This window comes from Dendropsophus ebraccatus, chromosome 8 (genome assembly GCF_027789765.1).
Source record: "Dendropsophus ebraccatus isolate aDenEbr1 chromosome 8, aDenEbr1.pat, whole genome shotgun sequence".
Lineage (NCBI taxonomy): Eukaryota > Metazoa > Chordata > Amphibia > Anura > Hylidae > Dendropsophus > Dendropsophus ebraccatus.
Window position 1 is genome coordinate 112,092,664 of NC_091461.1, and position 17,600 is coordinate 112,110,263.

A 17,600-nucleotide genomic window follows, 5' to 3' on the forward strand; every position below is an offset into this window, starting at 1 on the left:
TAGATTTATACCCTTGCAATTTTTGCACTTTACTCCTGCATGTTCTGCCTGTTTTGCATTATACTTATACCATGTCCATTCCTTATACAGAGACCGCAAACCTGAAGAGGGTCCTGGCAGGACCGAAACATTGCTACGTCATTTGGTCTCACATTTCTTTATATTTGTTATATTGGTTGGAGAAAACCTGTATCTATACACTGTAAAATAAACTTTCTCATCTGTATTATTTCAGAGTGCCGTGGCCTTACTACTTTGCTACTGTATACGGTTGAAGAAACTGTTGACCACAGAGCACCTACTCTAGTGGTGAGAGGGGTCTAAACCCTGCAGGTCAGGAACTGTCCAGAGCAGTAGCAAATCCCTATAGAAAACAGTTCCTGACATGGACAGAGGTGGCAGCAGAGAGCACTGTGTCAGACTGGAAAAAATACACCACTTCCTGCAGGACATACAGCAGCTGATAAGTACTGGAAGACTTGTGATTTTTAAATAGAAGTAAATTACAAATCTGTATAACTTTCTGACGGTTAATTTAAATTTTTATTTCTCTGAAGTACCCCTTTAAGATCCCCATCCAAATGGGTGACCGTCATATAGTGGTCGCATTATGCCGAATGTCTCAATGTGATCAAGTTGACAGTCATAAGATGCGACTTTTCAATCTTCATGTCTGAATCAGGTCATGTCATGACTGAGTAGATATAAGGGAGCTGCAAAGGAACAGGGACATCTGAGGCCTGAAAGGGCCCATAGGCCCTGCCTCATAAATTCACTGACAGCAAACAGAGGTCTTACATTTAAAAGCAAGACGGTTTAATTATATAATGAACATAATCAGCATATATATATTCACTATAAGTGTACCTCACCCTCTACCTGTGCACAAATATTACAGTTTCGGAAAGTTACCACCTTCAGCTCTGCTACATCTGTGGACTGATTTGCCATCTTGATGCCCGGTGGCGCTTTCATTGTTGTCTGGCATTCCTGTACTGATAGGTTTATTTTTAGCCGGGGGACTATCAGTAATTTAGCAGTTCGTATGTCTGTTCTTGTAGCATGAATCATATTACAGGGAGCGCACGGCTGCAAGAAAGAAGACGTACGAGAAACATATGGGGAACTATAAGTCTAGGCCCACCCAGACCTGCACCGGTAATGTATTAGATTTTATATCTCCGTGTCTTTATAGTGGCGGGACTGGTTTTATTATAGGATTGTCTTATGTGGATGTTACATGGCCGCAGTGAGGTCTATGGCTGCCTATGTGCTTCTACAGATTGAGTCTTTGACCTGCCAGGTGAACGTCCAGATAAATGGTAATAGGAGCTTATAGAAAAGTCCCACTGGTGTAGGTGAACCCTGCCTGTGTGATGCCCATAGAGACCATTAGGTGTTTGTGTTTTCTTTGTAGTGACTTTATAGATTATTGTAGACACCTGTGAACGTATGTGATGCCTATAGATGTCTATAGACCTTTGTAATGCCTGTAGAGACCTGTAGACCTATGTGAGGCGTATAGAGACCCGTGGACCTAATTGATGCCTATAGAGACCTGTGGACCTATGTGTTGCTTATAGAGATCTATGGACCTGTATGAGGCCTATAGAGGCCTGTGGACCTGTATGAGGCCTATAGACCCTATGGATCTGTTTGAGGCCTATAGAGACCTGTGGACCTATATGAAGCCTATAGAGACCAGTGGACCTGTATGAGGCCTGTAGAGACCTGTGGACCTGTATGAGGCCTATAGAGACCTGTGTACCTGTATGAGGCCTGTAGAGACCTGTGGACCTGTATGAGGCCTATAGAGACCTGTGGACCTGTATGAGGCCTATAGAGACCTGTATGAGGCCTGTAGAGACCTGTGGACCTGTATGAGGCCTATAGAGACCTGTGGACCTGTATGAGGCCTATAGAGGCCTGTGGACCTGTATGAGGTCTATAGAGGCCTGTGATGTTAACGATGAAGACCTGTAGGCTTATATGATAATAATGTAGGTGATGGTGATGAAGACATGTAAGCCATATGACACCTGTAGAGACATGTAAGGATATTTACTGTCTCCATTGATGCCTATAGAAATTTTAGAAAATACAGTATGTAATGTCTGTAGAGACCAACCAGCCTATGTGATACCTATATAAATTTGGGAGGCTATGTAAGGCCTATAGAGTCCCGTAAGCCTACATGATTGGTATAATACCTATAGAGACCTTAGAGCATATGTGCTACCTATAGACACCGGCACAGGGTCTTCTTATCGCAGCTACCCTGTAACTGTACCATGAGGGGCAGAGGGCTGGGCCCTACATATAAGACCCCAGTCGTTATTATTATTAGCAATGTATTATATCCAAAATCATTTTCCGCAATACTCAGAATTTTTATATAACACATACCCGGGTGATACTCATGTACATATACTGAGGCATAACTGTATAAGTGTACAGGACTCCATTGTATCTAGCTGTAAATCTAATTGGTTGCACCTAGTTTCCATGAATCCCCCTAACTTTTTTTTTTTTTGAGGGGGGTCCCTGCGCACCATAACATGACAGTGACTCTCATCCCCATACATGGAGGCTTCTTATCCACAGCATCCCTCTATTAACGTCCACTTTATTCTAGATGAGTGGAAGAAAAAAGTGAGCGAGTCCTATCAGGTGATTGTGGAGCGTCTGGAGGATGATCTTCATATCAAGGATGTGGAGCAGACCGAACTCCAGCTGGTGTTTAGGTAAAGACTATCTGTAATGTTTCCATTCACAGACACAGCAGAGCTGAGTTTACCTTTTTGGCACAACTCCGAGACAATGGTTTTACATTGGACTGCCAGTAATCCTCTTTATTGTTTGGTATAGCTCCAGGACCATGATGACCATTAACAAATTTTATTGAACCCCTGTATACATCTGTGTGGTTTTGGGGTCTGCGAAATATTTGGCCAGCCCGTGGATTGTCATCACGGACCATATGGGTGGTAAAAGTCTATGAAGCCCAGAAAATAAGTACAATCTGTATAGGTGCCTGTCCTATCTCTTTGTAGTCCAAGCCCCAGGCAGATGCACAGAGCATGGAGTCCATGGTCATGTGCATTGGGCCATAGACTTGAATTGGTCCTATACTGTCTGCAATTATGGATGTGCTCAAGGGGCCAAAAACCCTGTCCCAGTGTCCACATGTCTACATTAACCCATCTCAATGCAGATCCTGCCCTTTTGTGCACAGTATGGACCCGCAATATTTAAGCCTGTTGCTGAGTATAGGTTGAGGCCTGATGAGCAGCGGCCTCCTTTAGTAACGCACCGTGACCCAACAGGGCCCCATAAAATCATTGGTCTGCAGCAAACGACACCTTCAGCTCTGCTACAACTACAGCTATGCTGGAGCTAAATTGCTGTTTTTCGCCTGGCAGCCCTCTTACGCTGGATGTAGCTGACTCGTCCTCCCGTGGGATAGGCGCATGCAGATTTTAATGTTTCACAGTATATCACGGACATGCAGCAGGAACAGAATAATTGGCCGGGGAACATAGAAAACAATTCCTTTCCTCATCTCAAGGCTATTGAGGAGCAGGAAGGTTAATGCGCCGTCTACATACAAACCTTGACACGGCAAATTCCGGGGACCGAGCGGGTGTTACAGGGACTCTCAGCTTCTGAAGGGGAAATTGTACTGAAATTGTAGATATATAGATGTGTTATGTTGCAAATGGGAACTTTAGGACACTCTAGGCTACTACTCCTGTCTAGGGACTACTGTCCCCATTTTTAAAGGACCATCCCAGCAAGTATTTGTCCTGCACACTGTCATTTTTCAACCTAATTAATCCAATAGGTAGCGTAGAATATTAATCTATACTCATCTCCTCGTCCATATGTGACGTCCTGGATAGTCCAGGATAGTCCACCGCAGTATTTTATAGATTCCCACTGCCTTGTCCTGGGTTGCTGGGACTGGTATTGAACCTGCTGGTGGGCTCTGGTATTTTGGGGGATACTTGTCATGGTAGCCAGGAGTGTGAACACCCACCCCTGGACACATGGCAACTTGACCTTAGGTAGATCAGATGTGAGGTGGTGCAGGTGTTACTTAGAAAAATATCTTCAATGCAACATGAGTAATAGTGCTTAGGTACAGGAACAGTAGCAGGTGTCAGGGCCGTTTGCCTAATGTAGTGGGTACTCTGCCGGGATGTGGTGAAGTGTATGAACCGAATTGAAGGACTCCTCATACATGTATAGATAAGTCCTAGTTATCTTATCTGACCGCCTTCTGCCTCTCGGTGTCAGGTTTCCATCCTGTTTGGTAGTACGAGTCCCAGGCCTTTGTCTCTGGGTGGAGCTAGCTAGTAGTTTTCTAATCTGATCTAATCTGGGTCTGAATTTATTTAGTAATCTGGTCTGGGATCTAAATGTTTATGTAGAGTGAATTTATTTAGGGATCTGGTCTGGGGTCTGATTTTATCTGATTTTATTTAGAGATCTAGTCTGGGTTCTTAATGTGGACTTTTTTTTAAGGGGGATGGATTTGGATCTGGACTGGGATCTAAACTCATATACGGGTCTAGTCTGTGGTGTGAATTTATGTAGGGACCTGATCTGGTGTCTTTATTTAGGGGTCTAGTCTGTGGTCTTATTTATTTATTTATTGGGGGGGATCATCTTGTATCCTCTTTATTTTGAGGTTCTGAATTTATTAATCTGCTTTGGGACCTGAATTGGAATCTGGTCTGGGGTCTGATTTTATTTAGGAATCTAGTTTGGGGTCTGAATGTGGATTTTGTTTAGGGTGTGAATTTATTTAGGGATCTAGTCTGGGTTTGAATTTATTTAGGAATCTGTCTGGTTTGCCTGAATTTGGATCTTATCTGGGGTCTAAATTTGTTTAGAGGTCTGGGGTCTAATTTTATTTAGACATCTAGTCTGGGTTCTGAATTTGGATCTTATCTATGGTGTGAACTTTTTTTTTTGGGGGGGGGGATGATCTGGACTAGGCTCTAGACCTTTTTACAGGTCTGGTCTGTGGTCTGGATTTATGCAGGGATCTGTTCTGGTGTCCTTATTTTGGCTACTAGTCTGTGATCCTAATTTTTTAGGGGCCTGTTCTGGTGTCTGAATTTATTAACCTGGTTCAGGGCCTGAATTTGAATCTTGTAGAATAAAATCCCGGCACTCACCAAATAGAGTATTGCTTATTTATTCTGTGCAAAACATCATAGTGTACAAGGAGGACGCGTTTCGGCGTATAGCCTTCATAAGCTGGGGCTGAATCCAACTTCTTTCAGCCACCGGTATTTAAATCCGGAACAACTTGACTCCAGCATTCTCGAATTGTGCCGATCTCTAGTCCATATAGCGCGGACAACATACAAAGAATATTCAAAAAAATAATAATTTAACAAGCAACACCCTGACAAAACCACAGTAAATTGTTAATGCCGAGTTTTTCCAGAGCTGCATTCACTGTTCTGTAGGCTTTAAGAGCTGAAATCTCCCAGAATTCCCTGCTGTATCTACATAGAGCTTGCTGTGGTCATTCGTATTGTTGGGTTGTACGGGGATGCAGGCAATGCTTTTGCTCCTACTCCTTTCCATGGCTGTATTACAGTTTATGAATTTGGGAGCGCTGTGTCCTCTCTCTTAAAGAGACAGTGCAAATGGTTAATGTGCAGCCGGATAATGCTATGGTTGACTAGACTGATTATTGTCTTCACTTGCTGATCGCTGCCTGCCATGACCTGTGCTTTTCTTACATTATTGATTATCCTCTGCCTGTTCTGACCTTGAAATGAACAACCATACCACGACCCTATCATTTTGTACTTTGCAACTGCACATTACTAACCATTGCTATTTGACACTAGTCTAGAATTATGGCCCGGAGATTTCCTGCACTGAAGTTCATGCCCCATTTAGGGTTATTTTGAAGTTAAACACAAATTACAGTTACCCCCTTGGTTTTCTCCTTGACAAAAGATTATTTACCTGCTATCCAAAGGTTACTTTGTGAAAAAAAAGTGTAATTCTGCTCACTCCACCAGCAGAATAGTGAGTGCAGCTCTGGAGTATAATACAGGAGGTAACTCAGGATCAGTACAGGATAAGTAATGTAATGCATGTACACAGTGACCCCACCAGCAGAATAGTGAGTGCAGCTCTGGAGTATAATACATGATGTAACTCAGGATCAGTACAGCATCAGTAATGTAATGTATGTACACAGTGACCCCACCAGCAGAATAGTGAGTGCAGCTCTGGAGTATAACACATGATGTAACTCAGGATCAGTAATGTAATGTATGTACACAGTGACCCCACCAGCAGAATAGTGAGTGCAGCTCTGGAGTATAATACATGATGTAACTCAGGATCAGTACAGCATCAGTAATGTAATGTATGTACACAGTGACCCCACCAGCAGAACAGTGAGTGCAGCTCTGGAGTATAACACATGATGTAACTCAGGCTCAGTAATGTAATGTATGTACACAGTGACCCCACCAGCAGAATAGTGAGTGCAGCTTTGGAGTATAATTCAGGATGTAACTCGGGATCAGTACATGACTCAAGGTATTGCTGAGTCCCTTCGTCTATCCCCTATCGAACACTACCCCCCACTTCACCCTTACTCCACACACCCCCTCCCCCCTTTAACCCATGAAACTGAGGACACCTCTTTTAACGTTGGAAAAATTGGCCATAACACCCTGTTTATTAAAAGTGTTTCCAAAAATTAACAAACATTTAAATAAATTACAATAATAACAATAACATTCAGTTAACCCATTATGTCTAGGGAGGTCTGGCAGAGCACCCTGCAGCAGCACCAGTATTACTGGCTATCCCCCAGCTGCACCGCGCCGACTCAGGGGCTGACAAATCTGTCACCTGGCACTGCACCACTTTCTTTCCACAATCCACCACAACAAGCGGGGAGTATCATCCCTCTTATGGGTCCCCATCCGAATTACTACATTAACGTGCCCTGCAAGACCTCCCTACCGCAGGCTGTCATGACAAAGAAAGCACCCAAAGCCCACACCCGAACACCAAAAGCCTGTAATAGGGCGGGCGGGCTGAATCGGGTCCGGCAAGAACTGTAGCTCCACCTCTTCCTCCTCTTCTTATAACACCGCGGCCGTTGGTAAGTGACTCACCTAGCAACTCCCGCACTTTTCTCCTCAAACCCCTCACCCCCTCCCAACTGGCTCACACTTAACCCCTTAAACTACACTCCCAGCTAACCTAGTCATGCTGGGCTTCCGCTAGGTCTGCGCCCCCCTCCGTGCCCTTCCTGAATAAGTAATGTAATGTATGTAAACAGTGACCCCACCAGCAGAATAGTGAGTGCAGCTCTGGAGTACATAACAGGATGTAACTTTAATGCATATACACTGAGTGCAGCAGCATAGTGAGTGCAGCTCTGGAGAGTAATACAGGATGTAACTCAGGATCAGTACAGGATAAGTAATGTAATATATGTACTTAGTGACCTCACCAGCAGAATACTGAGTGCAGCTCTGGAGTATAACACATGATGTAACTCAGGATCAGTAATGTAATGTATGTACACAGTGACCCCACCAGCAGAATAGTGAGTGCAGCTCTGGAGTATAACACATGATGTAACTCAGGATCAGTAATGTAATGTATGTACACAGTGACCCCACCAGCAGAATAGTGAGTGCAGCTCTGGAGTATAATACAGGATGTAACTCAGGATCAAGGCAGGATAAATATTGTAATGAATTTACAAAGTGACTCCACAATTGATGTAGTCCATAAAGTTGAACCTTTGATTTCAGCTATAAATAATGATGTTGCATACATCTCCCTTTAAATGACAGAAGTAAAACTACTCAGAAAGAACACAAATGGAGATGCGGCTGGAGAAAGTTGGCAAATTGATTATTTATTGCTTGTATTCCTCTTCTCTGCACAAAATTTACAAGAAGGGGGCAATATGCAGGGAGTGATTTGCAGAATGTCATGGTTAATTACATTGTAATTATGTCAGTGAGATATTATTTCCATTAGCGCTGATGCAGATTGTGGCTTAACATTATCTAAACAATCCTTCTTGGCAAGCAAATAAATATCGCAAGGAATTTATTAAAGATTCACTATGAATTCTCTTCAGGATGTCTTACGGATTCTGCAACTTTTATTGTTGAAAAATTAAATTAGGTTTAATCCATTTATATGAAAAATTTTAAACTCATGAAAACGGTCGAATCTGAATGTCAAGCAATTGCATGCTAGTTTATTCTTATAGACAGGGTGGATTTAAAGGGGTAATCCAGGCTTAGGAAAACATGGCCGCTTTCTTTTTAGAAACAGAAGCACTGTTTGGATTTGGATTTGCATTTGCAGCTCCATTTCATTAAAGTGGATGGAGCTGAATTGTAATACCACACACAACCTGAGGACAGGGGTGACGCTGTTTTGTGACAAACCAGCTATGTGTTTTCTTATCCTGGATAAACCCTTTAAAGGGGTTGCATGAAATTAGAGAAAACAATCTTGTACAGAGACAGGGTGTTGTATTGTAGGCAACACCATTGAAATGAATGCTGCAATACCAGACTCAGCCTCTGTGCAAGGATAGCGCTGTTGATCCTGTGCCGCCTGGTAACACCATTAGTCCGGAACCCCCATCCACATGCTACTGTGACACCTCAAGGAAAAAAAAATATATATACAGGGTGGTCCAGAAGTAGGTGGACAGTATGGGGGGGATTTACAAAGGATATGCCCTGCTCGGCTGATGGGCGGGCTGGCGGAGCTCGCGGAGGCGCAATAAGGCGGGCAGGAGGCGTGGCCTCCTCCCACACCTCATTTATCATGATTTACGCCTGCCGCAAATCTACACCTGCTGAAAGCAGCTGTAGATTTGGTACGCCGGGCGCAGATTCGGGCGCCTGGCCGGCCGAATTAACTAAGAGGCATACGCCTTTTAGCGAATCCTGCCTGGAAAAGGAGGGGGGGGGGGAGGGGTTAATATAAGACCAACTGGTCTTCATAAATCTCCCCCCATATGTATAAGGGTTATGAAGCGGGGGAAATTTATCAAACAACATGGTGTAAAGTGAAACTGGCTCAGTTGCCCCTAGCAACCAATCAGATTCCACCTTCATTCCTCACAGACTCTTTGGAAAATGAAAGGTGGAATCTGATTGGTTGCTAGGGGCAACTGAGCCAGTTTTATGTTACACCGTGTTTAATAAATCTCCCCCGCTTCATAAACCTATTACACATACTGGCCACCACGTGTATATATATATATATATATATATATATATATATACATATAACCCCCAGCATATATTAGACCAGTGGTCCCTCGAAGAATCCCAGCAACTGGGGACCACTGTGTTGGACCAAAATAAATCAGAAATAGGTATAATGATGTTCATCCTGAGCCTCCTGTTTCATATACATATTTTCATACAAACGGGAATGACACAGCCGCAATCTATAACCCAAATAGAACAGTATTGAGAAATAATGTAGATATATAATATACGCCATGCAGTGTTGTCAGAAAGCTGGGTGAAACAAACGCTTAGGGTACTATAATGTGGTCACTTTTAGATGGGTTAGACCAGAGGTCGAAAACCTTGAACTCCATAACATCACAGGTTTAAGACCACCATATAGGACCAAAGTAACTCAGACACCTACTGTATAAGATGCTGTTCATCCTGAGCCTCCTGGTTCATGCAACTAATGTCATAACTTCAGAACGTTATGGTTATAAGCAAACGGTTAACCCATCAACTTTTAGAGCAGCTTTATTGCTGTTAGCTATTGCAGAACATGGAGACCATCAGAAGTCAGGCTGGCGGCCGGTCAAGGTAGTGACTATGTAGTAGCTCCGTGATTCTTAAGATGAATGGAAACAGGTGAATACAGATGCATACTGAAAAGGTTGCTGGATTCCGCAGCCGCTCGTTCTGTGTTCTGATAATGTCATGTCCCACGAGTCTTTATCTGCTACATTTCTTTTTTCTGGAAGTTGCATCTTCTACTAAATGAAGGCTCGGCCGTGCTATTGTATATGATGAAGTCATTGTCTAAATACGGCGAGCCGAGTCACCGCAACGCCTGAGACTCTCTAGGCAGAAAACTAATAACTCTGGACAAATGTAATAACACAGTGATAGATGGAATAGATGAGTTATACCCGCCAAATACTACACTGATACAATGCAACATATTCTTCTCTATAGGAGTAGTATTATAGTATTTATATTCTTATATATAGGGGGCAGTATTATAGTATTTATATCCCTGTATATAGGAGCAGTATTATAGTAGTTATATTCTTATATATAGGAGCAGTGTTATAGTAGTTATAGTCTTGGATATAGGAGCAGTATTATAGTAGTTATATTCTTGTATATAGGAGCAGTATTATAGTAGTTATATTCATCTCTATAGGAGCAGTATTATAGTAGTTATATTCTTGTATGTAGGAGCAGTGTTATAGTATTTATATTCTTGTATATAGGAGCAGTATTATAGTAGTTATATTCTTGTATATAGGAGCAGTATTATAGTAGTTATATTCCTGTATATACGAGCAGGATGATAGTAGTTATACTCTTGTATATAAGAGGCAGTATTATAGTAGTTATATTCTTGTATATAGGAGTAGTATTATAGTAGTTATATTCTTGTATATAGTAGGCAGTATTATAGTAGTTATATTCTTGTATATAGGAGGCAGTATTATAGTAGTTATATTCTTGTATATAGGAGGCAGTATTATAGTAGTTATATTCTTGTATATAGGAGGCAGTATTATAGTAGTTATATTCTTATACTGTATATAGGGAGCAGTATTATAGTAGTTATATTCTTGTATATAGGAGCAGTATTATAGTAGTTATATTCTTGTGTATAGGAACAGTATTATAGTAGTTATATTCTTGTATATAGGAGCAGTATTATAGTAGTTATATTCTTGTATATAGGAGAAGTATTATAGTAGTTATATTCTTGTATATAGGAGCAGTATTATAGTAGTTATATTCTTGTATATAAGAGGCAGTATTATAGTAGTTATATTCTTGTATATAGGAGCAGTATTATAGTAGTTATATTCTTGTATATAGGGAGCAGTATTATAGTAGTTATATTCTTGTATATAAGAGGCAGTATTATAGTAGTTATATTCTTGTATATAGGAGCAGTATTATAGTAGTTATATTCTTGTATATAGGGAGCAGTATTATAGCAGTTATATTCTTGTATATAGGAGGCAGTATTATAGTAGTTATATTCTTGTACATAGGAGCAGTATTATAGTAGTTATATTCTTGTGTATAGGAACAGTATTATAGTAGTTATATTCTTGACTATAGGAGGCAGTATTATAGTAGTTATACGACATGGAAAGAAAGGAGCAGCTGCACATCCCACCTATGGCTGATACTAATGCCGCTAGGCCTATTTTAACCTTTTAGGGACATATGACGGACCCGTACATCATATGTCCCCAAAAGGTGTTCAGCTTTGAGCCGCCGCGGTCCCTGGTGCCGCGAGTAGCCCAGGGACGCGGGTATTAGCGGGCATGGTCCGATAGCCGTGCCCGCTAATACAGTAATCAGATGCAGCTGTCAAAGATGACAGCTGCATCCGATTACCAGATCCACCACTTCCCTGGTGTCTAATGGGGTGGATCGCTCCTCCGGGACGTTGTCCCGGAGGAGCGATCCACATATCTGTACTGGCCGGGTGTCAGCTCCAAAATGGCGCTGATGCCGGCTCGGCACTCGGATGCTTTTGGCTGCAGCAGCCAAAAGCATCCGAGTGCCGATCTCATTGATCTTTGCTGTATAACTATACAGCAAAGATCTCAATGAGAGATCAGTGTGTTTATACTAGAAGTCCCCCAGGGGGAATACACGGGGCAATATGGTTTGATCAATTCATATACAGACACTCTGGTGTTGATTTTTAATATAGGCCTGGCGGCATTAGTATCAGCCATAGATGGGATGTGCAGCCGTTCCACTCTCTCCAGTTCGTGTTTTGCAATTCTCCCTCTCTGAACAGCTAGCACTCCTTTATAAGACCCACATGACCAAAATTAGCAGGATATGTCTGTGCCCACATGTCTGGACCCTATGTCTTCCCCATTCTGTGAGAGCAGCAATGGTAAGTGTAATACCATATCCATACTTGTGTCGTTTGGGGGCAGCCTTCCCCGCCGGTGGTGCTGGCTGGGTTTTGGTGGGGCTTTTTGGGTTTGGTCCTGTGACATTGGGGTTGCAGGGCCGTTCCATGGCCTCCCTTCCCTGCACGTGCACGCTTTGCGGGGTTGGCGGTCGCTGACCGACACGGTGTGGAGTTAGCGTAGGGACCCGTGTGGACCAGAGGACCTGCGCGGTGGTACACGGGGCAATATGGTTTGATCAATTCATATACAGACACTCTGGTGTTGATTTTTAATATAGGCCTGGCGGCATTAGTATCAGCCATAGATGGGATGTGCAGCCGTTCCACTCTCTCCAGTTCGTGTTTTGCAATTCTCCCTCTCTGAACAGCTAGCACTCCTTTATAAGACCCACATGACCAAAATTAGCAGGATATGTCTGTGCTCACATGTCTGGACCCTATGTCTTCCCCATTCTGTGAGAGCAGCAATGGTAAGTGTAATACCATATCCATACTTGTGTCGTTTGGGGGCAGCCTTCCCCGCCGGTGGTGCTGGCTGGGTTTTGGTGGGGCTTTTTGGGTTTGGTCCTGTGACATTGGGGTTGCAGGGCCGTTCCATGGCCTCCCTTCCCTGCACGTGCACGCTTTGCGGGGTTGGCGGTCGCTGACCGACACGGTGTGGAGTTAGCGTAGGGACCCGTGTGGACCGGAGGACCTGCGCGGTGGTACACGGGGCAATATGGTTTGATCAATTCATATACAGACACTCTGGTGTTGATTTTTAATATAGGCCTGGCGGCATTAGTATCAGCCATAGATGGGATGTGCAGCCGTTCCACTCTCTCCAGTTCGTGTTTTGCAATTCTCCCTCTCTGAACAGCTAGCACTCCTTTATAAGACCCACATGACCAAAATTAGCAGGATATGTCTGTGCTCACATGTCTGGACCCTATGTCTTCCCCATTCTGTGAGAGCAGCAATGGTAAGTGTAATACCATATCCATACTTGTGTCGTTTGGGGGCAGCCTTCCCCGCCGGTGGTGCTGGCTGGGTTTTGGTGGGGCTTTTTGGGTTTGGTCCTGTGACATTGGGGTTGCAGGGCCGTTCCATGGCCTCCCTTCCCTGCACGTGCACGCTTTGCGGGGTTGGCGGTCGCTGACCGACACGGTGTGGAGTTAGCGTAGGGACCCGTGTGGACCAGAGGACCTGCGCGGTGGTACACGGGGCAATATGGTTTGATCAATTCATATACAGACACTCTGGTGTTGATTTTTAATATAGGCCTGGCGGCATTAGTATCAGCCATAGATGGGATGTGCAGCCGTTCCACTCTCTCCAGTTCGTATTATAGTAGTTATATTCCTGTATATACGAGCAGGATGATAGTAGTTATACTCTTGTATATAAGAGGCAGTATTATAGTAGTTATATTCTTGTATATAGGAGTAGTATTATAGTAGTTATATTCTTGTATATAGTAGGCAGTATTATAGTAGTTATATTCTTGTATATAGGAGGCAGTATTATAGTAGTTATATTCTTGTATATAGGAGGCAGTATTATAGTAGTTATATTCTTGTATATAGGAGGCAGTATTATAGTAGTTATATTCTTATACTGTATATAGGGAGCAGTATTATAGTAGTTATATTCTTGTATATAGGAGCAGTATTATAGTAGTTATATTCTTGTGTATAGGAACAGTATTATAGTAGTTATATTCTTGTATATAGGAGCAGTATTATAGTAGTTATATTCTTGTATATAGGAGAAGTATTATAGTAGTTATATTCTTGTATATAGGAGCAGTATTATAGTAGTTATATTCTTGTATATAAGAGGCAGTATTATAGTAGTTATATTCTTGTATATAGGAGCAGTATTATAGTAGTTATATTCTTGTATATAGGGAGCAGTATTATAGTAGTTATATTCTTGTATATAAGAGGCAGTATTATAGTAGTTATATTCTTGTATATAGGAGCAGTATTATAGTAGTTATATTCTTGTATATAGGGAGCAGTATTATAGCAGTTATATTCTTGTATATAGGAGGCAGTATTATAGTAGTTATATTCTTGTACATAGGAGCAGTATTATAGTAGTTATATTCTTGTGTATAGGAACAGTATTATAGTAGTTATATTCTTGACTATAGGAGGCAGTATTATAGTAGTTATACGACATGGAAAGAAAGGAGCAGCTGCACATCCCACCTATGGCTGATACTAATGCCGCTAGGCCTATTTTAACCTTTTAGGGACATATGACGGACCCGTACATCATATGTCCCCAAAAGGTGTTCAGCTTTGAGCCGCCGCGGTCCCTGGTGCCGCGAGTAGCCCAGGGACGCGGGTATTAGCGGGCATGGTCCGATAGCCGTGCCCGCTAATACAGTAATCAGATGCAGCTGTCAAAGATGACAGCTGCATCCGATTACCAGATCCACCACTTCCCTGGTGTCTAATGGGGTGGATCGCTCCTCCGGGACGTTGTCCCGGAGGAGCGATCCACATATCTGTACTGGCCGGGTGTCAGCTCCAAAATGGCGCTGATGCCGGCTCAGCACTCGGATGCTTTTGGCTGCAGCAGCCAAAAGCATCCGAGTGCCGATCTCATTGATCTTTGCTGTATAACTATACAGCAAAGATCTCAATGAGAGATCAGTGTGTTTATACTAGAAGTCCCCCAGGGGGAATAACCCTAACCCCAGGGGGGCTTCTATTATGTGTTATTAGTAAAAAAAATTAAAAAAAAACCCTCCCCTAATAAAAGTCTGAATTACCCCCTAAATAAAAAAAAAATTTTTTTTTTTTGTTCAATTTCACCCCACTTTGAATTCTTTCCTGGTTTCGCAGTGTACTGTATGCAAAAATTTAGCCTGTCATTGTGAAGTACAATTAGTGACGCAAAAAATAAGGGCTCATGTGGGTCTCTAGGTGGAAAAATGCAAGTGCTATGGCCTTTTTAAACACAAGAGGAAAAAACGAAAATGCAAAAACGAAAATTGGCCCCGTCCTTAAGGGGTTAAAAACCAACGCCAGGGTGTCTGTATATAATTTGATCAAACCATATTGCCCCGTGTACCACATGCAGGTCCCCTGGTTCACACTGGTCCCTACGCTAACTCCACACTGTGTCGGTCAGCGACCTCCAACCTCGCAAAGCGTGCACATGCAGTGAAGGGAGGCCATAGAATGGCCCTGCAACCCCAATGTCACAGGACCATAATAGTAGTTATATTCTTGTATATAGTAGCAGTATTATAGTAGTTATATTCTTGTATATAGGGGCAGTATTATAGTAGTTATATTCTTGTACATAGGGGCAGTATTATAGTAGTTATATTCTTGTATATAGAGGCAGTATTATAGTAGTTATATTCCTGTATATATGAGCAGTATTATAGTAGTTATATTCTTGTATATAGGAGCAGTATTATAGTAGTTATATTCTTGTATATAGAGGCAGTATTATAGTAGTTATATTCCTGTATATATGAGCAGTATTATAGTAGTTATGGTTCAGGGAAGAAAAAGAGTGCTGCACCTCACACCTATGGCTGATACTTGTACCTCTCGGCTGCATTAACAACATCAGAATTCTGTATGTGAATTGATCAAGCCATACTGCCCCATGTACCGCGTGCAGGTATCTGATACACATGGGTCCCTACACTAAGTCCACACTGTGCCGGTCAGCGACCACCACCCCCGCAGGCGTGCACAGTCAGGGAAGGGAGGCCATGGAACGGCCCTGCAACCCCCATGCCACAGGACCAGACCCAAAAATGCCACGCCAAAACCCAGCCAGCACCACCGGCGGAGGAAGCTGCCCCCAAACAGCACAAGTCTGGATAAGGTATTGCGCTCACCATAGCTATCAAAGATAGAATGGGACAGACAGGAGGGATTAAAACCATGAGCACTCAGGTGTCTCCTGCTAATTGCGGTCATGTGGGTCTCACCAGGAGGAGTGCAAAACACGGAGAAATTATAGTAGTTATATTCTTGTACTGTATATAGGAGGCAGTATTATAGTAGTTATAATCTTGTATATAGGGGGCAGTATTATAGTAGTTATTCGACAAGGAGAGAAAGGAGCTGATGCACATCACACCTATGGCTGACACTAATGCCACTCAGCTACATTTAAAGACCAACGCCAGGATGTTGGTATAGAATTTGATCAAACCATATTGCCCCGTGTACCACGTGCCGGTCTCCTGGTTCACATGGGTCCCTACACTAACTCCACACTGTGTCGGTCAGCGACCGCCAACCCCGCAAAGCGTGCACAAACAGGGAAGGGAGGCCATGGAACGGCCCTGCAACCCCAATGTCACAGGTGTGATGTGCAGTAGCTTCCTTCTCTCCATTATAGTAGTTTTATTCTTGTACATAGGAGCAGTATTATACTAGTAGTAGTAAAATATTATTTAAAACTACTCAATACCAACAATCTGTCCCCCCCCCAAAACACTTGTACCTTCGGATAGCTGATTTTAATCCAAGATTTTTCCTGGGGTCCGTTCGGCAGGTGATGCAGTTATTGTCCTAAATAACAACTTTTAAACTTGCAGCCCTGTGCCAAACTGCCGTGGCCTGGAGTGTCTGTGCCCTAACCTTGCACGACCTCTCCGTCTCTCCTCCCCACCCTCTTCATCATTAGGAATGCCACTGGCAGGATTTTTCCTATTCCTCTGCAGTGAACACTGCACAGGTGCCTTAACGATCCAGCCCATGTGCCGTGCTTACACAAGTGAGGAATAGGACATAGTTTGACATAGGGCTGCAAGTTGTTTTTTAGGACAATAACTGCATCACCTGCCAAACAGACCCCAGGACAGATCTTAGATTAAAAGCAGCTATCCGAAGGTATACGTGGTTTGGGGGTCAGATTGTGGGTCACTTTAAACCATGATTCAGCCACACACCCCTGTTTTAGGGGTCGGTGGGGATCTTAGTCTCTCCCTATAAAACCTTTGTGTTATTTGGTTCATAATGTGATGAGCTATGCCAAAAAAACAAACTCAGTCCTGCTGTATCTGAATTGTTATGACTTGAAGCAACACATATGGAAGTTTAAAATAAGAAGTTTTCTTTGTTAGTTTCTCTCCTGTGTTAACATTATGCCGTCAATCATTTTACATCACTTTCAATCCATCAGCGCTTCACTTTTTTGTACGTGTCTGATTAAAATTCACATAACTAAATAAAATAGCACAACCGATAAAGCCTGTGTGATCAGCTGTAAAATCTATTTTGCAGCTCAGACGAAGCCTTTGGCAAAGTCAATTTAAACTATCGAACAGAGAATGGCCTATCTCTCCTTCACTTGTGCTGCATCTGCGGCGGTAAGTATGCCACTTCAGAATAAAAAATATACAACTTTCATGTAAGAAATGAATGCGAAATAAACACATT

The 17,600-nt window shown here is 42.7% G+C and overlaps 1 protein-coding gene across 4 annotated transcripts in view; it reads left to right on the forward strand.

Moving 5' to 3' along the window:
* Window positions 1-1,077: 1,077 nt before the first annotated feature.
* TNNI3K (TNNI3 interacting kinase) overlaps window positions 1,078-17,600 on the forward strand; it is a 154,777-nt gene continuing 138,254 nt past the window's right edge. For 3 of the 4 annotated variants that reach the window (XM_069981434.1, XM_069981435.1, XM_069981436.1), the window contains exons 1-3: window positions 1,078-1,158; window positions 2,636-2,744; window positions 17,445-17,530. In XM_069981434.1, coding sequence (XP_069837535.1) covers window positions 1,119-1,158; window positions 2,636-2,744; window positions 17,445-17,530 — 235 coding nt within the window. In that variant the 5' untranslated portion in view covers window positions 1,078-1,118. Of the gene's footprint in view, window positions 1,159-2,635; window positions 2,745-9,350; window positions 9,410-17,444; window positions 17,531-17,600 lie in introns of those variants that run through there. The other variant, XM_069981437.1, reaches the window with a different exon arrangement.